Source organism: Pelophylax lessonae (assembly GCF_965119305.1).
Source record: "Pelophylax lessonae genome assembly, chromosome: 9".
Taxonomy (NCBI): Eukaryota; Metazoa; Chordata; class Amphibia; order Anura; family Ranidae; genus Pelophylax; species Pelophylax lessonae.
In genome coordinates this window covers 242,526,520-242,550,492 of record NC_138776.1, presented here as the reverse complement: position 1 = coordinate 242,550,492, position 23,973 = coordinate 242,526,520, and the positions used below count along the sequence as shown (strand labels likewise).

The window sequence follows — 23,973 nt, the reverse complement described above, 5'->3', positions numbered from 1 at the left end:
TTTCATGTGACAACACTGAAAAAATTACACTTTGCTACAATGTAAAGTAGTGAGTGTACAGCTTGTATAACAGTGTAAATTTGTTGTCCCCTTAAAGTAACTCAACACACAGCCATTAATGTCTAAACCGCTGGCAACAAACATGAGTACATCCCTAAGTGAAAATGTCTAAATTAAACCCAAAGTGTCAATATTTTGTGTGGTCACCATCATTTTCCAGCACTGCCTTAACCCCCTTGGGCATGGAGTTTACCAGAGCTTCACAGGTTGCCACTGGAGTCCTCTTCCACTCCTCCATGATGACATCACAGAGCTGGTGGATATTAGAGATTGTGTGCTCCTCCACCTTCCATTTAAGGATGTCCCACAGATGCTCAATAGGGTTTAGGTCTGGAGACATGCTTGGCCAGTCCATAACCTTTATCCTCAGCTTCTTTAGCAAGGCAGTGGTCGTCTTGGAGGTGTGTTTGGGGTCATTATCATGTTGGAATACTTCATTGCGGCCCAGTCTCTGAAGGGAGAAGATCATGCTGTGCTTCAGTATGTCACAGTACATGTTGGCATTCATGGTTCCCTTAATGAACTATAGCTCCCCAGTGCAGGCAGCACTCATGCAGCCCCAGGCCATGACACTCCTACCACCATGCTTGACTGTAGGCAAGACATAGTTGTCTTTGTACTCCTCACTTGGTTGCCGCCACACACGCTTGACACCACCTGAACCAAAAAGGGTAATTTGGTCTCATCAGACCATAGGACATGGTTCCAGTGATCCATGTCCTTAGTCTGCTTGTCTTCAGAAAACAAGAAAGCGGGCTTTCTTGTGCATCATCTTTAGAAGAGGCCTCCTTCTGGGATGACAGCCATCCAGGCCAATTTGATGCAGTGTGCGGCATATGGTCTGATCACTAACCAGCTGATCCCCACCCCTTCAACCTCTGCAGCAGTGCTGGAAGCACTCATATGTCTATTTCCCAAAGACAACCTCTGGATATTATGCTGAGCATGTGCACTCAACTTCTTTGGTCGACCATGGCAAGGCCTGTCCTAAGTGGAACCGCAGTATGGTCTTGGCCACCATGCTGCAGCTCAGTTTAAGGGTCTTAGCAATTTTCTGGTAGCCTAGGCCATCTTTATGTAGAGCAAAAAATATTTTTTTCAGCTCCTCATAGAGTTCTTGCCATGAAGTGCCATGTTGAACTTCCAGTGACCAGTATGAGAGAGTGAGAGCGATAACACCAAATTTAACACACCTGCTCCCCATTCACACCTGAGACCTTGTAACACTAACAAATCACATGACAACACGGAGGGAAAATGGATATTGGGCCCAATTTGGACATTTTCACTTAGGGGTGTACTCACTTTTGTTGCCAGCGGTTTAGACGTGAATGGCTGTGTGTTGAGTTATTTTGAGGGGACAACATATTGACACTGTTATATAAGCTGTACACTCACTACTTTACATTGTAGCAAAGTGTCATTTCTTCAGTGTTGTCACATGAAAAGATATAAAATATTTACAAAAATGTGAGGGGTGTACTCAGTTTTGTGAGATACTGTATATAGAAGAAATTGGCCGTACTCCACCGCAAAACTTATATGAATAAAGGATTTTACTTCATTCATGTCGAGCATCAACAGGAACAACAGGATAGATAGACGTGTTTCACACGATACAGCGTGCTTGATCACAAGTTTGCGGTGGAGTGCAGCCAATTTCTTCTATATAACTATAAGAGGAATACATTGGAAATCTTCTAATGGGGACACTTGTTCCGGTGACAGCTGTCTAAGAGGGCATTTCACTTTGGGGAGATTTCCTCTCATTTAGTAAGTAAAGAGAAATCTCCCAAATTAGACACAATGTAAAAAAAAAAAAATGAATATAAACACTCCTCTATGCATTCATCACAAAATCATTTAATGCATTTTTAACCTCTTGCCGACCGCCCACCATAGTATTACTGCGGCAGGGTGGCCTGGCTGCGCAAAATCACGTAGTAATACGTGATTTCGTGCACGAGGTCTCAGCAGTGCGCTTAGACACAGCGGGAGGCGGGCTGTGGGAGGAGCGGCGGCAATTGCCGCCGGCCTCCCGCGATCGTCAGATAAACTGACAGAAGACCCGCCTGCTTATGTAAACAAAGCAGGCGAGTCTTCTGTCAGACAGGCAGGGAGAAATAAGAAGTTTCAGCTAACTAAAACCCCGATCTCTCTGTGCTTGTCACAGAACCCATCCCCCACACAGTCAGTAAGCATATTTAGGCACACATTAACCCCTTTGATCGCCCCCAGTGTTAACCCCTTCCCTGCCAGTATCATTTATACAGTAACAGTGCGTAATATTTAGCACTGATTACTGTATTAATGTCACTGGTCCCCAAAAAGTGTCAAAATGTCAGTTAGTGCCCCGATCTGTCCGCCGCAATGTGGCTCTCCCGCTAAAATATGCTGATCGCCACCATTACTAATAAAAACCAAAAAATAAATAAAAATTCCAAAAGTCTATCCTGTAGTTTGTAAATGCTCTAACTTTTGCGCAAACCAATTAAAATACACTTTTTGGGATTTTTTTTACCAACAATATGTAGCAGAATACAAATTGGCCTATACTGATATAAAAATATGATTTTTAAAAAAAAATTTAATTGGGAATGTTTTATAACAGAAAGTAAAAAATATGGCGTTTTTTTTTTTCAAAATTGTCGCTCTTTTTTTGTTTATAGTGCAAAATCGAAAAATCGCAGAGGTGATCAAATACCACCAAAAGAAATCTCTATTTGTGGGAAATAAAGGACATCAATGGTATTTGGGTACAGCGTCACACGACTGCGCAATTTTCCGTTAAAGTAACGCAGTCCCGAATCGCAAAAAAAATGGCCTGGTCATTAAGGGGGTAAAACCTTCCGGAGCTGAAGTCAATCAAGTATGCTAACTTATTAGCTCTGTGACAATATGATCAATCAGAACTCAGTTTTACATTGGTTCACTTACCAGACACGTGGAAGGCTTGGATACAGCGGCCACTGACAAAGATCCTGCAATAATGTTCTGCAAAATATAAGCAAAATTGACTTTAAATGGAAAAAAAATGGTAGATCAGTGGTTTTAGGCTTTGCCATGTGGTTGGAATTGTGGCTCAACACTTGTTGTGTTCATAATGAACGTATTGAACAAGTATACTGATCTGAACTGTGTGCTGGGAGACAGATTGACAGACAGACCGCATTTTTAGATGGTAAGAAATAGCAGCTCAATTTTCACTGGATAAACAAAACAAGAAGGGGGGATAAGATATGATCAAATCACATAACCAGTGTCTATACCAACTTGTGGTGTCCTGCTCCTTTAACCAATTTCATACGCAAAAAATACAATTCGGTTAGATCGGAGTGAGGGTGGAAACCACCCCCAAGAAAACCAAGCGGTTATCTAAGCAGACACTAGACTTGCTGGTAGTGTAAACATATATTAATTAATTACCAAAAGAGTAAAGATACAGTATAGTGTCACTCACTGTGTTGCCATATAAGCTGGAACAGGTTCCCCTTCCCACCCATAAACGACATAGTCACCAATAATACGTCCGGACCCAATATTGCTATGTATACTGCAAAACTGCGCAATTCATGGCTTAAATTAATACCTAAGAAACAAGCGCTAGTAAGACTTCATTATCACTGTATACATAGGCCCCAGGGCCCAATGAACAATAGCAATAGATCATCTGGCATGGTGGACCTGAGTACTCAAAAGGAAGCTGCTTTTGCAATTATGCTGAGGGGAGTATATCCCTTGTATAGTCTTTTGATAATTGAGTAGAAAAAATATCCTAAATAATAGCAATGAAGTCACTCAATAATGAAATATTGGAAGCGAGCAGGCCTACCCCTTCCAAATGATCCTCCTATAGTCAGGCTGTTAACTTATTGTTAGATCAGCTGTACAAGATCTTCGGGGGCCTCTCCCTGCTCTAGATTCCACCAATACTTATGGGATGAATAACCATAATAGCAATTGTTCATTAGTCCTGTGCCTGTAAGGAGACTGCAGGTTCATTCCTAGGTCACTCTCTCCTATGGAATTTGCTGGTCCAGGTTACATTCTGGTAGTCACGCTGTGAGTGTTTTCCTTCCAGGTCCCCGTTTAGACAGCTCTCCAAAGGGCTTGTTGACTCAAGAGTTCCAATGACGTAACTGTGACGTCAACGTGTTTCGCTACGTCATGCGTAGCTTTGTCAGGATGACGTTTCTCCCCTCTCATCTGTCTTAAATAGACGTTCTATCCAATATGGGGCATCCCTATTGCAATTTCCTTAAGGTGGCAATGTGCCTTTTTAAAATAACTCTGTTAAAGCGTCCATCTGTTACAGCAAGGTTGGCCACTTGTTTGCATTATCGCCCCTCATAGGTGGAATTCAAGTGGTGAAATCTATTCTTCACTTGACCTCACTCTTGCTATTTACTCACTGTTCAAAATATTGCTATGAGGAATAAGTATTATAAAACCATTGTGTAACTAGCTTGGATAGGAGACAAGATAAGAAACAAAAGCACTTGGGGGATGAGATAGATTAGGGGGAGACAAAATGTCCTCACATATTAAGACAACCCTGATTAAACTTGGACCTCCATATATATACATATACAACACTCAATTTTTTGGGGTCAGTCCTATCAATCCTGTAAAAATATCTGACAACTTAGTTCTGTATTTAATCCCATGGACACTAAGGCCCCTAATTTGTAAATCCACCATTTTTCTTTTTTAATCAGTACTTTGTCAAAATCGCCTCCCCTGGGTGGTAGCCTAAGGGCATATATGCGCTGACCTTCATCCCCTCTGAGCTATCTCCATGTATTTGTCCAAAAGGTTTTCCTGGTCTTTTTCTCTCATCTCCCTCATATGTTCACCTATCCTTATCCGCAACTGTCTTTTTGTCTTACCAATGTAAAACTTGTTGCAAGGACAGGTGAGCATATAGATGACCCTTACTTTAGAACAGTTAATCAGATCTTTAACTATGTATTCTTTTTAATTGTCTGAGTCAATATATCTAGTATTGCATTCAACAAATGGGCATATTTGGCATTTCCTGCATGGGAACATGCCTTTGGTCCTTGGATATGTTGTAAGCCAATGTTCGGTCGGAGTTCTAACAAACTCTGACTGAATCAACATATCACCCAAATTTGATGCTCTGTGGGCTGTCATCTTGGGGGATATACCCATATGTTTGGCTATATTCAGGTTATATTCAGGTTATTTCACAAAATCCCCCAATGTTTTTGTAGAACTCTTCTAACCTTGTCCCACTGAGCACCAAACGTGGTAATAAGTCGCTCATAATTCTGGGTTATATCTTATTGACCTATTTTTCACTTATTTTGTAATAGCTCATTACGTTCACGCCCCCTGTTACTTTTTGCTTGGCCCTACGTAATTGCAAATATCCACGTTCACTAAATCTTCTATATAGATTGCTCTCTTCCTGTTTATAGTCTTGTGGTTTTGTACAATTATGTTTGATACGTAACAATTGACCAATTTGTATCCCATTTTTTAGCCATTGTGAATAATGTCTATCTGCCCGTAATAAAGTATTAGCTGCTGTCGATTTACGGTATGTACAGGCAATTAGTATGTTATTTTCTCCGGGGATTAGTAGGTCCAGGAAGGGAAGCTGAACCTTGTCCACAGTATAAGTTAGGCAGATGTTTTGATTATTTCTATTTAAAACTTCAATAAACTAATGTAATGTATCTATCCACAAGATTAATACGTCATCAATGTACCTCAGACAGGTATTTACCTGGCTGAGGTACATTGGCAAGGCATAGGCCTCTTGTTCTTCCCACATCCCTAGGTGGAGGCATGTGTAGGCTGGGGCCTACGGTGCCCCCATCAAAGTGCCTTTAATTTGCTGATCATTTTTGCCTGCAAATTGGAAGAAATTACTCTCCAATGCAAACGACAATAAGTCCAGAAGAAACTCATTCTGCAGACCCATTTCTGGAATACGTTCCAGAAAGAATTCTATGGCTCCTATTTCACAGGAATGTGGTATTGAGGTGTACAGGGACTCAACATCTATTCCAGCCAACCATACGTCTCCTTCCATCTTTAGTTGATCAATTTTATGTAACACATCCCTTATGTCCTTTACATAGGATTTCAACTCCATGACCATATATTTCTGGAGGAGATCGAGATACCTCCCTATTCGTTCTAAAGGTCCTCCCACCATCTAGGCTATTGGTCTCCCCGGCGGTTTGACTGGGTTTTTATGTATCTTTGGGATTACATAGAAAGTCGGGATGTTAAAGTCCCCCACTTTTAAATGTTTGAATTCACGGTTTATCAATAAACCTGCCTCCCTTGCCAATTTAAATTTTTCATTAAGGTTATTGACTAATAATGGAAAAGGGTTGGATTCTAAATGTCTGTAGGTAGTTTCATCTCTAAGATGTCTTTTTATCTCATTTTCATAGTTACTTTCATTAAGGACAACAACATTGCCCCCTTTGTCACTTGTTTTCATTATGATGTTTCTAACGTCCTTTAGTTCTTTTAAGGCCTGCCGTTCCTCACTAGTCAAATCATCTTTTGCTCCTCTAGTCCAATCTACTTCCTTGAGATGCTTTTGTACCATAGCGAGGAAAAGGCTTAGCCGTTTATTTTTACTTCACTTTTTTCACTCGGCAAGGTTCAGAAAAAATGCTGGAGTGTGATTATGATCCTCTTTGACCTTGTTTAAAAATCAGCAACATACAATAATAACAGGAGCATGAGCTATTTTTTTAATTTCTTGGACTGAATTGTGGGTGGACAGGAACTCAGCTGTTGAGTTGGCATTTTATGGGCTGCATAGTTAGAAAGTTTTCTCTTCTCCATATGGTAAGGGTTTACGCTAACTAACTTTTCACCCAAAAATCATCTGTATTCTATGTGGATGTGCCTTTATATATCAGATGCTCCTCAGGGGAGGTGCTTGGTATGTATGGCAGCTCCTATGGCAGGATGCCTGGTGTGTATGGTAGCTCCTCAGAGACAGCACCTGATATGTATTGTGTTATAGTGCATGTATTATATTGGCACCTGGCAAGTTAAGAACATACATTGTCAATTTCTTGCAAACATTTGAAGTATTATTACTTATTGAAATATTTTACTTACAAAAATAGCTCCCCAGAATGAGATTCCACTGTACACTGCAATATAGGATGCTGTGAAAAGTTGACCAATACCCATGCCAATGTGTACGATGCCCACAACGATCAGGATAATCTAAAATCATAACAATAAGACAGTTATTTTCCATGCTGACTATATCTAGATATTTTTATGTATGAATTAAAAAAGGGTAACAATGGTTAACTAATATATCTTCATCCAGTAGCCTGTGACACTGCACAGAAGATGCATTGGTAAACCAACTCTACTCCTGGGGAGCCCATAAAGCCTACCAAGCCATGTCCAACTTGGACCAGATGATCATAGTGCATGCAGACCTTCCTACTTAGCTGCCAGTTTTGGAAATTATGGCAAATCTTACATCAACATCTACAGATAGGAAGATGGTAAGATCTATTACAGAAACATTTGCTTAGACCTTGCAATCTAAATAGCTGATCTTCAGCAGATTGTTTTACCCATCAGTAAAACCCTGAAAGTCTCATTTAGGATTGTATAGAATCTATATTAGTGTAGATTTTATTTAGTTACGAACCGTGCAAGGAACTGAGGCATGGAGTTCCCTTCCTATGATGTCCTATGTCCAGTAAGACGGTACTATACTCTCTTATTAGGGCCACATTTTTTATAAGAAAATGTAGTATAATCATAATATATATATATATATATATATATATATATATATATATATATATATATATATATCGCCTGCATCCTCTACTACTAGATAATTCAGATCCCCAGTGGATCCCATCCACACATGAATCAGAGATATAAAAGTTAAAGGTTGGGTTGAATCGATCCCACTTTACCAATTTAATGACCGGCAGAGTAGACTTGCCTTATTGTGTCACAGTAGGTCAGACTTATTAAGTAACATAATAACAAATGTGAACAAGGCAGAGGATCATCATTGTTTCCTTTGCTGCCATTCATTAAAAAAGCATAATCATGTTGGTTTCCCCTATCAGAGAATAATGTATGGTAGCCTTCACTCCGCCATGTGAGTGTCCTTAGTAGGCATACAAGGTAAATTGGAGATAAGTTATCTTCAAGGGAGGTGTAAATCAAAATGCCTAGTAGATCATTCACAAATACACTACATTACCAAAAGTATTGGGACGTCTGCCTTTACACACATATGAACTTTAGAGGCATCCAAGTCTTAGTTCGGAAGCTTGCATATGGACTCGGCCCACCCTTTGCAGCTATAACAGCTTCAACTCTGCTGGGAAAGCTGTCCACAAGGTTTAGGAGTGTGTTTATGGGAATGTTTGACCATTCTTCCAGAAGCACATTTGTGAGGTCAGGCACTGATAATGGACAGGAAGGCCTGGCTCGCAGTCTCCGCTCTAATACATCCCAAAGGTGTTTTATTGTCTTGAGGTCAGGACTCTACAGGTCACGCAAATTCCTCCACTCCAAACTCGCTCATCCATGTTTTTATGGACCTTGCTTTGTGCACTGGTGTGCAGTCATGTTGGAACAGGAAGGGGCCATCCCCAAACTGTTCCCACAAAGTTTGGAGCATGAAATTGTCCAAAATTTCTTAGTATGTTGACTCCCTAAGAGTTTTCTTCACTGGAACTAAGGGGCTAAACCCAACACCTAAAAGACAACCCCACACCATAATCCCCCCTCCACTAAATGATTTGAACCAGTGCACAAAGCCAGGTTCATAAAGACATGGATAAGCAAGTTTGGGGTGGAGGAACTTGACTGGCCTGCACAAAGTCCTGACCTCAACCCAATATAACACCTTTAGGATGAATTAGAATGGACACTGCAAGCCAGGTCTTCTTGTCCACATCAGTGCCTGACCTCACAAATGCGGTTCTAGAAGAATGGTCAAACATTCCCATAGACACACTCCTAAACATTGTGCACAGCCTTCCCAGAAAGAGTTGAAGCTGTTATAGCTACAAATGGTGGGCCATCTCAATATTGAACCCTACAGACTAAAACTGGGATGTCATGAACCACTTCTGGACCGAAAGGATTTGCCCCCTTAATGACCAGGCAATTTTGGGTGATTCAGATTGAGTTAACTTAATGGACAATTGCGCGGTCAGGCGATGCTGTACCTAAATAAAATTGATGTCCTCCCCCCCCCCCCTAAATAGAGTTTTCTTTTGGTGGTATTTGATCACCTCTGCTATTTTTATTTTTTGCGCTATAAACGAAAAAAGATCGACAATTCTGAAAAAAAAAAAAAACAGTATTTTTCACTTTCTACTATATAATATTCCCCCCAAAAAAATTTTCAATCAAATTTTTCTTCCTTTTAGGCCAATTTGTATTCTGCTACAAATTTTGGTAAAAAAAAAAATCCAGATAAGTGTATTTTGATTGGTTTGCACAATTTCTACAAACTAGGGGAGAAATTGATGTCATTTTTATTTTTTTACTAGTAATGGCGGCGACCTGCCATTTTTAGCAGGACTGCGACATTGCGGCAGACAGATTGGACCCCTAACTGACATTTTTGACACTTTTGGGGGAACCTGTGACATTACTGTAGTAATCAGTTCTAAAAATATGCACTGTAATAATGAAGGGGTTAATAATGGCAGGGAAGGGGTTAATCCAGGGGTTATCAAAGGATTCAAAATGCAAACAGAAGAAGCAGTGCTACTACCCATACAGCTCACCAATAAACAAGCTCCCAGGTGCCCGATCCACAGCCGTTTAACTGAGTACATATGTAGAAAGGTTATCCGCAAACCGGTAGTTGTTCTTAAAAAAATCTTCATCTTTATTCATTAATCACAGAACACAACTGCTGATAAGATCAGTTGACGCGTTTCAGCCTATAAGGCCTTAGTCATAACTACAGTTGATGCTTTTCAGCCTATAAGGCCTTAGTCATAACTACATTTAGACACAACATTTTTTAAATATATAGTGACTCTTCATATCACGGGCTCCACCCATTCGTTGTCCCAATTCATTGTAGACAATTAACAAGAATTAGAATAAGTTGTAGTATATACTAAGGAAACCCATGTCATAGTTGCCAACATTTGAAAAAAATTTCCAGGGACACTTTGCAGCACAGCTATCAATTACTTACCACACCCACTTCCCCGAAGCTCCGCCCACTCCACATAATTAATCTCCGCCTACTTATCAGATTATAGGGTCTACTTCATAAAGAGAGAATTACAGGAAATTGAAAAGGGAATTGAAAACTTGAGGCCAAAGTAGCAGAGTTGGAATAATTCTCCCATTCAGCTGCACTACTTCTGCCTAAAGTTTAAAATTCTCATCACAATTCCCTGCAATTCTAAAGTGTGAAATGTGCTCAGGTGTGACCATACAAAAAATGTAATATGGAAATATAAATAAAGTGCAAGGTGTAAATAAGTATGATTATACTATCTGCTATAATTAGGTTTTATTGTACTTATTTACACCTAATACTTTATTTATATTTACATATTAAATTTTTTGTATGGTCACACCTGAGCACATTTCACACTTTATTCACCTGTCTTTGAATTCAGCCCCCTGTAGGGTGATAATTTTCATTTACATAAAACAATGTGGCATCCTTTCACTCCTAACACATTACCCAGTCCATACCAGTATAGATCCTAACACATTACCCATTCCATACCAGTATAGATCCTAACACATTACCCAGTCCATACCAGTATAGATCCTAACACATTACCCAGTCCATACCAGTATAGATCCTAACACATTACCCAGTCCATACCAGTATAGATCCTAACACATTACCCAGTCCATACCAGTATAGATCCTATCACATTACCCAGTCCATACCAGTATAGATTCTAACACATTACCCAGTCCATACCAGTACAGATCCTAACACATTACCCAGTCCATACCAGTATAGATCCTAACACATTACCCAGTCCATACCAGTATAGATTCTAACACATTACCCAGTCCATACCAGTACAGATCCTAACACATTACCCAGTCCATACCAGTATAGATCCTAACACATTCCCCAGTCCATACCAGTATAGATCCTAACACATTACCCAGTCCATACCATCCTAACACATTACAGAGTCCATACCAGTATAGTCAATACCAGTATAGATCCTAACACATTACCCAGTCCATATTATCCTACACATACCAAGTCCATACCAGTATAGATATCCAGCATGAGATTTTTCCCATTGAGGATTGAGGTCTGTTTTCATTTTTTTGAGCAATATATAAATATATATATATATATATGCACACACATACACGGATATGTACACACATTTATCTAGAGCTAGAAAACTATATATATGTATCAATTAACAGGTGTATAAATTATATCTATAAAAAAACATTATTGATAGTAGTAATTAATGGAGTGTGAGGCCTCCAGCTTGTCGGAAGGTGCTCTGCCTCCCCCTGCTGGCAGATTTTGGAAAGTGCACCATGCTGACACCCTGCCTTCGGTGACACGTTAAATTTGCGACAGGCGGGAAGAGTGAGCGGGCACAGAGAGAGAGAGACAACCTGCTGCCAGAACTACAACTCCTAGCTGGGGTGAGAGCGACACTGTGTGATTTACATTGTCCCTGATTAACAGGGACACTGTAAAATACCCGGGACAGGCTCCTATTTGCCGGGATTGTCCCGGGGAAAATGGGACAGTTGGCAGGTATGCCATGTATGTGCCACTTAATATCCACAAACTACACAATGATAGTATACATAGATAAAAATGAAAAAAGAAATCAATGAAAATAATAAAGAAAAATTATTATAAAGAGACCAAAAGGGAAGAGAGATACTGGAGAGAGACAGTTTAATGTATGTGCAGATCTACATCCCATCTCAGGTTTAACCCCTGAGGTGATCTGGTATTAAGTCTAAAAATCCACCATGCCTCTCTTCCTAGTAACCTTCTCTCCCTATCGCCTCCTCTTGGTGAGTGAGACAGCCGTAAGTGTGAGCCTAGGGGAGTGTTTCTAACTTTATGGGGGAGGGACTTGTGAAATGAAGACCCTAAATAGGAGGATCACAGGTGCTCTGTGATCATTACAGAGAGAAGAACGGTCAGCTGTGTTTACATCAGCAGACTGTCGTTCTCTCTCAGCGGGGAATGATTGCGGGTGCCCAGCGGCAATCGCTGCCACTGGTCCCGTGGATCGGCATCCCTGCTGACTATTGGGGACGGGTGTGCGATCTCCCCCAGGAGTGCTCCCACAAACTGACATACCCATATGTCAGTTGGCACAGCCAAGCCAGCCTGCCACAGTATCTCTGCGGTGGGCGGTCGGCAAGTGGTTAAAGTTCATGTGCATGTAAAGGCAGGCGTCCCAATACTTTTGTTAATATAGTGTATAACAAATATACAAAAAGGATTGCAGCGCTCAATTTAAATAAAGTACAAACATATTAAAGTGCATCAATTGTATACATTGTCGCAGTGATGGGTTGTAACACACAATATAACGATTGTTCATTCATTAATTTCAAAAGTTCATAGAAATATCCCAGTGCAAATGATGAATCGTAGAAGTTCACACGTGTAGCTGTGTCCACCACCGTATAAGTGAATTTCAAACTCACCAGAGCCAGATGCTGTCTACTAATAGGTGTAATGTTCCGGTACCTTTGGTACCCTAAATTACTCTTTTCACAAGTGTATGCGCCCCACCATTCTCTTTTGGAAAGGTGCGCATACACCTTTAAGACTGAAGCTGTCATCACTTAGCGCCGGACTAGATGGCTATTTAAATCGCCGGTTCTCACTCACATGTGTTCGTTCAAACACCCTTACCTGGATGCTAACTTGGCTTGAAGCTTTCGTGCTTGCAAGCATACCTCGCTGACGGAACCTCGCTGCGCTGATCCCTGCATCCCGCTTCCGGATCATCCGCTCCTCCTGAACCAACCTTCGGCTGTATTGCTATTAGTGCTAAGTACCCCGCAGGGGAACCCTCTATAAACTTATACTAAGCTTACACTATCTAGCTCTGCATAGTAAAGACTATTTATCACATCTGCATATCTAGATTGCTAGCTCTTAAGACTACTGCTACTTATTCCTGCACTGGGTTGATCTCTCTTGTATGTCCACCTGCTACTCTGTCATCTGCTACCATACATGATTGCTAAACCTACCTGCATCCATCTGCTACTGTCTTACCCTCAAGTGTCTGTCACCTACCACCTCCACTCAACCTATCTCTTAAATCTTCATCACTGTGTTACTACATACATAAAGTCACTCTAGGAACCAGCTTGTTGAGTGTGTGTATTTACTAGCTGAATTAAGACCTTCCACACATGATGAGTCATTGAGGTTGGGAATGGTATCTCAGCATCTCTCTTACATGACTACTGAAGTGGAATATTTCTGCAGCTGAAAATCCACACCATACATGAAACGCAGGAGCGTTACAATAGGACAGCAATAGGGTATTTGACAATAAGCCTCGTGATCTCTGGAAGTCTGGGTTCTCAGTGACATCCGGTCACGCGGACACCCTCCAGTAAATTTGTCAACTCAGCACATCACATGAGAGTTCAAATAAAAAGGAAGAGGCTCATGGTGTAGTACGAAGTTAAAGTTGAAATGTAATAAAATACTGAAACACTGACAACCAATACAGTGTACAAATAGTAAAAAAAAACAAAACAAACAAACAATAAAAAGACTCACATCAAAAGCTACCACTTCATAAATGAAGTGATGGCTGGACCTTAGGCATTGAGGTAATAGCTCTGTCCTATAACATAGACAGCATCTGGCTCTGGTGAGTTGGAAATTCACTTATACGTCACTAGCTCAAAAGATATGCTCTGACTCAATTATCACTGGAATTAAGGTGGGCCCCCAGGAACATCGCATTAGGCTCTTCGCCGATGACATTATCCTAATGCTATCCAACCCCGCTACCTCTCTGCCGAAGGTCAAACACATCCTCTCAGATTTTGGTGCTATATATACTTATACAAAGTAAATTAATCTAAGTCCAACATCCCCGACCTAGGTGTAGACAGCATAACTAGGACCTTCTCTCCCATTCCTTCCCTTATCTTTAGACGGATGACGGCATCTCTTACCTAGGCATCACCCTCACAAAACACACAAATCACCTATTTCAAGCAAACTATATCCCTTTTAAAGACTGTGAGGGATTAGCTCAGTGGTAGGCGTGGATGACCCCTTTGGGGGTGCGTTTTCAAGGTTAGCAGCATTTAAAATGTGCACCCTACCTAAACTACGTTACCTCTACAGGTCCCTTCCCATTCAGGTACCTAAGTCATTAATTTGCTCCCTTCAATCCTCCTTGACCAGCTACTTGTGGCGAGGCAAGAAACCCAAAAGCCCCATAACATATGCTATTTAAACATAAATCAGTAGGGGGAACCTCCCTGCCCAACCTGGAGGACTACTATATAGCATCTATACTGTCACAAGAGACTGGTTCCAGGACCCCCTGATACCATTTGGGGGGCCATTGAACGAGTCTCAGTCCCTTATGGGGACCTTGACGCCTGGTTGTGTAGCAGACGGAAGGGTGGGAAACTACCTGCCCACCTGTCCCCTACCATCAGAGCAACCATTCAGGCATGGCACCGTCTTCTCACCGAGGGTTGGACTTCCACCCCAACATCCGGTGTGCAGTTGCCATTATCAAGCGTACTGCAGATAGTCACCGATCTTAACTTGCGTTCGTGGCTCAAAGACCCTCCACTTATGTTGGTATCGCTATACTCCAACGTTACACTTAAATCCTTTGCTCACTTATCCACTGAATTTCACCTAAATTCATCAGAACGGCTTCATTATGGCCAAATTACTGCGTGCATACGCCAAAACCCCCAAGTACAAGCACAGATTCCTACTGCACTATGGACATACCTATCTTCCACCTCACAAACTAGCAAAGGCATCTCATTGATCTACCACCTACTCAGAGAATAAAAGCACATTCTCAAAAGCCCCTCCCCTCGCGAAATGGGAACAAGACTTAGGGGCCTCATTCACCTCTCAACAATGGACAAAAGCTTTTACCTCAGGTCACCAAGCCACCCTTAGTGCTTCACTCAGAGAGCTGCAAGTAAAGATTTCCCTCAGATGGTATATCCCACCATCACTTCTAGCAAAATTTAAAGGCGATTTCCCGGCCACCTGTTGGAGGGGAATTGGACATGTAGGTACACTCAAACACATTCTCTGGAATTGCACATCCATAGCCAAGCTATGGGCTGAGGTGTTTTAACTACTCTCCACAAGCACACAACAACATATTCCCCTGTCACCAGAATTAGCCCTCCTGAACCTCACGATAGAACGCTTCCCTGTGCGGTCGCATAAGGTTACTCTCCACTTGCTCCTGGCAACCAGAATCTCCATTACAAGAAAATGGAAATGCAGCCAACCCCCCTCTCTTACAGAGATCATAAACACCACACTGACTCATCACATATATGAAATGCTCATGACTTGCACGTACGATTCGTACCAGAAAGAAACACTTGAATGGCAACAATGGAAAGCTTGGAACAACGCACATTTTGCTAACTGACGGCTTTTCTCTTATCCAAACCTATTCCATACAAGCCTGCACTTCTGACTGTGGCCGCTAGATGGCATTAGAGTATTGCACAAGATTGTTGTTTTAATGTGATGATTATTTGCATGTTAATTACTTTTCAAACACTAGATGGCACTGCTTGTACTCCATAAATCTGTCAAAAGTACCTGCTATGTTTTCCCATGCCGTTCTTTTACTACCTGTTGCAATTGGTTATCGATTATCTGTTACGTTTATGTAGCCTGTTTTTCTTGTTGAAAACTCAATAAAAATTATTTAAACAGAAATTCACTTATACGGGGGTGGACACAGCTACATGTGTGAACTTTTACGATTCATTATTTGCACTAGGATATTTTTAGATAGATTGAGGTGTGTCTATATAGAGGTAGGGTAAATAAACAAAGTACAAAATGGTACCAACGTCCCCATGTTAATTGTTCAAAAAGACATTGCTCTGAAACCTCAGAGCTCCTGCCGTAGTGAGATTTGGAGAGGGCTAGGAGACCAAAGGATGGGACTTTATGGGTACCAGATAGAGATTAGAAATTCACAAATCTATATAAAATCATTTGGACTTTACTAAATACAAGTATAAAATCAATCACAATACAAGTGAGGGGAAGTAAAGACAAACAGAGCAAAAAATTGGATACATTTCATGAAAAGATTCAAGGTGTTAATAGACCATATACGTATTAAATTAGAGTGGCTTGTCCGGAAAATAACCCGGCTGTTGTGGACTAAAAAGCGCCCAACATGTTTCGCCAAATGCTTCTTCAGGGGCGTATAGCTGTTGAAAATATGGTCGTAATGGTACTATATCAAAATATAAAAATGTGTTACATACAATTCATGTACAAAAAGCACTTAGTTATGTGAGCATTTCACCGTGCAGATCCACCAAAAGCCACACCAGTTGGGTTTATCACCCAAAAAGAACCAGATTTGACCATAAGGTGACATGCAGGAACAAGATCGGGAAGCGCAGATACTCTGGGGGGGACGATATAGAGTAGAAAGAAAGATATATATATATATATATATATATATATATATATATAGATAGATAGACGTGAATATGCTGTGATACATGCTACATGCATATATGTCTATAGATACAGGGTAAGGTGCCGTGTGGAAAAGATCTCCGATAGAAAATCCCCCACACATAGAGCAGATTCTACTAAAAAGAAGATGTTTGTTGTACCTTATTGGACACCTGATCAGGTCACTGATTTGCATGTCATATATCCTGCTATCGCTAAAATATAATCAAAAAGAGGCCCCGGGGGGAGATGGGCGCACACAGAGATCCAGCCCTGGTAGTTTGTAAGGTTACAGAGCTGCAAAAATATAAACATGTATGTATAAAAGATGGCCCTTTCTCTAGATTCAGTATATGGCCAAATTACTTACACATTTATCTAAGCTGATAATCTCAGTCAGATATCTGAGTCAATCCCATGATGTAATTTTGGCACAGAACTCAGGGGATGGTTAGTACTGCCCCCTTTAAGAGTTGTAGTTCTTATCACCAAGTAAGGGAGTTTATCATGCTACAGAGTATATAAGAGAGGGAGAGTCAGTTAGGGGGTTGTAATTGAATCAAATATAGTAGAACACGATCAGATTCAATTAATGGCCGTTACTGTCGAAAATAGACGTTTATACCGGGCCTGTGTGTGCCGCCTCGTACCGCATCCCCGTTTTTCTTGTTGAAAACTCAATAAAAATGATTTAACCGGTTGCCGACCGCCGCACGACTATATACTGCGGCGGTCAGCCCCGGCCAGGCAGAGTGACGTATCGTTACGTCACTCGCCTGTCACTGACTTGTGAGCCAATTGCGGGCGGGCGCGCGCCCGCCGAGGCGCGCGCCCGCCCCGGCTCGTTCACTGACAAGTCAGTGCGTGTGACCCGCCGGTCACTCACGATCGCTCCGGTGAAGGGAGAAAGGCGGACGGCTTATGTAAACAAGCCGCCCGTCATTCTCCCTGGTGTAAAAAATGGAGATCAGACGGTTCTACTATGTAGGACCGTTGATCTCTGTTTTTACACCAATAGCCATGTCCCTACAGTTAGAAACACGCCCCTAGGACACACTTAACCCCTCCCTCTCCAATACAGTTAACCCCTTCCCTCCCAGTGTCATTTTTACAGTAACAGTGCATATGTATAGCACTGATTACTGCAGTAATGTCACTGGTAACCCCAAAAGTGTCAAAAATGTCAGTCAAGGGTCCGATCTGTCCGCCGCAATGTCGCAGTACCGCAAAAAAAAATCGCAGATCGCCGCCATTACACGTTAAAAAAAAACCCACCAAAAATTACAAAAAACTTTCCCTTTGTTAGTAAACGCGATAACTTTTGCGCAAACCAATCAAAATATGCTTTTTGCGATTTTTTTTACCAAACATATGTAGCATAAAACAAATTGGCCGAAAATGTTAAAAAATTTTGATTTTTACATTTTTTTTTGGGGAATTTCATATAAAAAAATGTGAAAAATATTGTTATTTTTGCAAAATTGACGCTTTTTTTTTGTTTATAGCGCATGACCAAAAAATCGCACAGGTGATCAAATACCACCAAAAGAAAGCTCTGTTTGTGGGAAAAAAAGGACGTCAAATTCGTTTAGGTACAGCGTCGCACGACCGTGCAATTGTCCGTTAAAAAATCGCAAAAAACCCCCTGGTCTTTTAGCAGCCAAATCCTCCGGGGCTTAAGTGGTTAAACAGAAATTCACTTATACGGTGGTGGACACAGCTACATGTGTGAACTTTTACGATTCATCATTTGCACTGGGATATTTCTATGAACTTTTGACATTTTTGAGTGAACAATCGTTATATTGTGTGTTACAACCCATCACTGCGACAATGTATAGAATTGATGCACTTTAATATGTTTGCACTTTATTTTATTTGAGCGCTGCTTTTAGTGTATGTATATTTTGCACTTTTTTGCTAGCAGCTTTTCACTTGGATCATAAGCGCTGATTCACATTCTTTTGTTTTTAATATAGTGTATATGGCTACCTATGAATCTTCCTGAACACTCGGTTTAGGCAAATACATTCATTCAAATCAACTGGTTATCTTTTAGGAGCACATGCTTGCAAAACACATAAAAATAATTTTTCTCCCAACACTTACCCCCAGGGCTTTTGGATTACCCTTCAGAAATTCTTGATGGAACATAGTTGACTGGGTCATCTGAGGTATGACAGTAATTGCTGGATTGTTCCATTGCTGAGGAGCAGCGGGGTTCCACTGTTGTGCAGTAGGGGCATTCCACATCTGAGGGTTAGGAGGTAGATTATATCCGGGGGCTCCTGGAGGAACATTCCACTGGCCAAGCGGGGGAGCAGCAGGATTGGGTTGTGCAAAGTTAATATTTCCTGGTTTGTTGTCGAACTGGGTAGAAGACATTTTTCAGGCTCACTAGTAAAAGAAAATACCAGAAATAAATATCCAGAAGGACTGAGGGAATATTCTTGTACACATTCCATGCACTTATTAAAAAAAAAAATGCAAATGCGGTCATGATAAAATATGGACATGTCATGCGCTGTGATCGGTCCTTGGCACCGGATATGTTGACGGGTCTGCAGGCATAGTTTATTGTGATTGACATAGATCTACATTACTGGGGGGACATGATTAGTAATAGATATACAACAGGGTTTTTCTTTGTTCATTGAAGTACTTGTCAGTGTGTTTTTTACTATTTGCATTTTCTTTATGAGTACTATGAGTAATCAGGGGTACTATGTACCTTTTACTAATTCACATAGAGGGCAGTATATGGGGGCATCAGGACAAATGCTTTGTCAGTGGGCATGGGCGTAGGAACCGGGGGGGACGGGGGGACACATCCCCCCAGGAAATAATGCGGGGGAGGACAGGTATGGTGAAATTCCCCCCAGTTTAGTACATCGCCGGCCTATGTGGTGGCTAAAGGGGGGGTGGGGTTTACAACCCAGAAAGGCGCCGATTGGCTGCCTTCTGGGGGCGTAACCTGGGCGCAGGAAAGAGCGCTTGGCCACCCCCACCTTTGTGATGTCCTGGCTGTGATTGGTCCAGTCTCCAGCCTGGACCAATCATCATCCAGGACATCCGATCACTGACGTCGCAATGGGGGCGGTACCGGTGCGTGCGTCAGTCACTTACCGTCACCACCGCTCACCACCGCTCACCTTCCCGCCGGTTCCCGCCGCAGAGAAGAGGAGAGGCCGCCTGCCGGTTCCCGCCGCAGAAGAGGATGAGGGAGAAGCCGCTCACCTTCCCGCCGCCGCCGATAGCCGAGCCGCCGCCACCAGGTAAGTGCATTGAGTTGAAGGGAGCACGCACGCTGGCTCGGCATTGATTGGGGGACAATGCTGTGGCACTCTGCAATCATTGGGGTACAATGCTGTGTGGCACTCTGCAATCATTGTGGTACAATGCTGTGGCACTCTGTAATCATTGGGGTACAATGCTGTGGGCACTCTGCAATCATTGGGGTACAATGCTGTGGCACTCTGTAATCATTGGGGTACAATGCTGTGGCACTCTGCAATCATTGGGGAGTAAAAATGCTGTCCCCCCCAGATTTGTGTGGGTTCCTACACCCTTGTCAGGGGGTCGCCCTCCCCATGCTAAGAGCATGTGGCCCCGTATGGCTCACCCCCCCCCCCCCTCCTCCCCCTCCATTTTCTGGCCAATCAGGCTGCATGCTAAGATAAGGGTCTTTTTCTTGGACAGAGTTCCTTTTTTTTTTTTTGCATGGGATCACCTAGAATACGGGTCTGGAAATAGATTTTGGGGAGAATTTCATGTACTGTTTTTTGGGGGTTTTTTTCTAGAAAGAAAAAACATTTCAGAAAAAAAAGAACAGTCGGGGTTTGGTGCAAACCCTGTTGGTCAAGATCACCTCCTGAATATCTAGAAGCTTCTGCTCTCCCGCCCTTTGAAAAATTTTCCATGGCAGACTAATTTTCAGGTGGCAGTAAAAACTGCCTCATGTGTGAAAGATATAAACGTAAATATTCAGCGCTGAACTCACAACGATGAATAAATGAAAAGAGTTTGCCAGCTGAACACTAAAGGACAATCACATAAAGCCTCTAAATGAAATCATACATAAAAGTGCAGCACAATCATAATAGAATACACATGTTGAGCATATAATTGAATATATCAGAGCAACGATATATATGCAGGTAAGTGTAAATCCACCAATATAAGAAAGCAGAGTTCCAGTCTGTAAAGTTCAGAGACAGATAAATGGAGGATTCCTCAGTGTTGACATAAGATACCTGTGATGACCCCTTAAGTTCTCCTACATTCCCATCACCAAGGCTTTATCTGCCTCTTACCTCCAGACTCAGACCCCACAGGGTCAAACAGCATAGAATCAGAAAGCTCCTGTCCTCGTACATTGAAAGATGGCTACTTCCGGACCTTTTCCACAGAACACACATGTAGGGGAAAGGAAGCAGCCATCTAGTGCTCTTCATAAAATGAAGGATTTTAATTGTAAAAAGTAGATGCACTTACATAAAAATGCTGTACGCGTTACGTTCTGTGTGGGCGGGACTTACAGGACGTAACGCGTACGGTGGGAAACCACGTGACCCGCGGCCATCTTGGTACACCAGGAAATGCAGCCGTACACCCTGCTCGCTACATGCCTGTATTTCAGCCTGTTTTACAGTGTTTTTGTGTACAGTCAGGTCCATAAATATTGCGACATCAACACAATTCTATTATTTTTGGCTCTATACACCACCACAATGGATTTGAAATGAAACAAACAAGATGTGCTTTAACTGCAGACTTTCAGCTTTAATTTGAGGGTATTTACATCCAAATCAGATGAACTTTGTAGGAATTACAACAGTTTGTATATGTGCCTCCCACTTTTTAAGGGACCAATATAATGGGACAGATTAACAATCATAAATCAAACTTTCACTTTTTAATACTTGGTTGTAAATCCTTTGCAGTCAATTACAGCCTGAAGTCTGGAATGCATAGACATCACCAGACGCTGGGTTTCATCCCTGGTGATGCTCTGCCAGGCCTCTACTGCAACTGTCTTCAGTTCCTGCTTATTCTTGGGGCATTTTCCCTTCAGTTTTGTCTTCAGCAAGTGAAATGCATGCTCAATCGGATTCAGGTCAGGTGATTGACTTGACCATTGCATAACAATTCACTTCTTTCCCTTAAAAAACTCTTTGGTTGCTTTCGCAGTATGCTTCGGGTCATTGTCCATCTGCACTGTGAAGCGCCGTCCAATGAGTTCTGAAGCATTTGGCTGAATATGAGCAGATAATATTCCTGAAACACTTCAGAATTCATCCTGCTGCTTTTGTCAGCAGTCACATCATCAATAAATACAAGAGAACCAGTTCCATTGGCAGCCATACATGCCCATGCCATGACACTACCACCACCATGCTTCACTGATGAGGTGGTATGCTTTGGATCATGAGCAGTTCCTTTCCTTCTCCATACTCTTCTCTTCCCATCACTCTGGTACAAGTTGACCTTGGTCTCGTCTGTCCATAGGATGTTGTGCCAGAACTGTGAAGACTTTTTTAGATGTTTATTTGGCAAACTCTAATCTGGCCTTCTTGTTTTTTGAGGCTCACCAATGGTTTACATCTTGTGGTGAACCCTCTGTATTCACTCTGGTGAAGTCTTCTCTTGATTGCTGACTTTGACACACATACACCTACCTCCTGGAGAGTGTTCTTGATCTGGTCAACTGTTGTGAAGGGTGTTTTCTTCACCAGGGAAAGAATTCTTTGGTCATCCACCACAGTTGTTTTCCGTGGTCTTCCGGGTCTTTTGGTGTTGCTGAGCTCACCGGTGCGTTCTTTCTTTTTAAGGATGTTCCAAACAGTTTGTTTGGCCACACCTAATGTTTTTGCTATCTCTCTGATGGGTTTGTTTTGTTTTTTCAGCCTAATGATGGCTTGCTTCACTGATAGTGACAGCTCTTTGGATCTCATATTGAGAGTTGACAGCAACAGATTCCAAATGCAAATAGCACACTTGAAATGAAATCTGGACCTTATATCTGCTCCTTGTAAATGGGATAATGGGATAATGAGGGAATAACACACACCTGGCCATGGAACAGCTGAGCAGCCAATTGTCCCATTACTTTTGGTCCCTTAAAAAGTGGGAGGCACATATACAAACTGTTGTAATTCCTACACCTTTCACCTGATTTGGATGTAAATACCCTCAAATTAAAGCTGAAGTCTGCAGTTAAAGCACATCTTGTTTGTTTCATTTCAAATCCATTGTGGTGGTGTATAGAGCCAAAAATATTAGAATTGTGTTGATGTCCCAATATTTATGGACCTGACTGTAAGTGCATCTACTTTTTACAATTAAAATCCTTCATTTTACGGAGAGCACTACATGTCTGCTTCCTTTCCCCTACATGTGCGTTCTGTGGAAGAGGTCCAGAAGTAGCCATTTTTCAGTGTATGAAGACTGGAGCTTTCTGATTTTATGCTGTTTGACCCTGTGGAGTCTAAGTCTCCAGACCCAGATCCCACAGGGTCAAACAGCATAGAATCAGAAAGCTCCTGTCCTCGTACACTGAAAGATGGCTACTTCTATACCTCTTCCACAGAACGCACATGTAGGGGAAAGGAAGCAGACATCTAGTGCTTTCCGTAAAATGAAGGATTTTAATTGTAAAACGAAGATGCACTTACATAAAAACGCTGTAAAACAGGCTGAAATACAGGCATGTAGCGAGCAGGGCGTACGGCTGCATTTCCTGGTGTACAAAGATGGCAGCGGGTCACGTGGTTTCCCCCCGAATGCATTACATCCTGTGTGGGCGGGACTTCATCAGCGATCCTGAGGGGTCTGAGTCTAGAGATGTCTGCTTCCTTTCCCCTACATGTGCATTCTGTGGAAGAGGTCCAGAAGTAGCCATTTTTCAGTGTATGAGGACGGGAGCTTTCTGATTTTATGCTGTTTGACCCTGTGGGGGTCTAAGTCTGGAGGTAAGAGGCAGATAAAACCTTGGTGATGGAAATGTAGGAGAACTTAAGGAGTCCTCACACATATTTGATATCAACACTCTGATCCTCGTTTCATATACTCACTGAGGAATCCTCCATATATCTGTCTCTGAACTTTACAGACTGGAACTCTGCTTTCTTATATTGCTGGATTTACACTTACCTACATGTAGCACCCTCCTAGGTAGGTGCTAGGACAAAGCATAT

At 41.9% G+C, this 23,973-nt stretch overlaps 2 protein-coding genes across 2 annotated transcripts in view; both read right to left on the bottom strand.

The window, feature by feature from the left end:
* Window positions 1-19,162, bottom strand: part of LOC309563350 (membrane-spanning 4-domains subfamily A member 4A-like) — a gene marked incomplete at both ends in the record, with an annotated part of 45,434 nt that extends 26,272 nt beyond the window's left edge. Inside the window, 3 exons of the mRNA XM_082267744.1 lie at window positions 2,998-3,054; window positions 7,180-7,290; window positions 18,887-19,162. Of these exons, the coding sequence (XP_082123870.1) occupies window positions 2,998-3,054; window positions 7,180-7,290; window positions 18,887-19,162 (444 nt within the window). The remainder of the gene's footprint in view (window positions 1-2,997; window positions 3,055-7,179; window positions 7,291-18,886) is intronic.
* LOC309563348 (uncharacterized protein) overlaps window positions 6,698-23,973 on the bottom strand; it is a gene marked incomplete at both ends in the record, with an annotated part of 143,082 nt that continues 125,806 nt past the window's right edge. Inside the window, 3 exons of the mRNA XM_082267741.1 lie at window positions 6,698-6,751; window positions 7,180-7,290; window positions 18,887-19,147. Of these exons, the coding sequence (XP_082123867.1) occupies window positions 6,698-6,751; window positions 7,180-7,290; window positions 18,887-19,147 (426 nt within the window). The remainder of the gene's footprint in view (window positions 6,752-7,179; window positions 7,291-18,886; window positions 19,148-23,973) is intronic.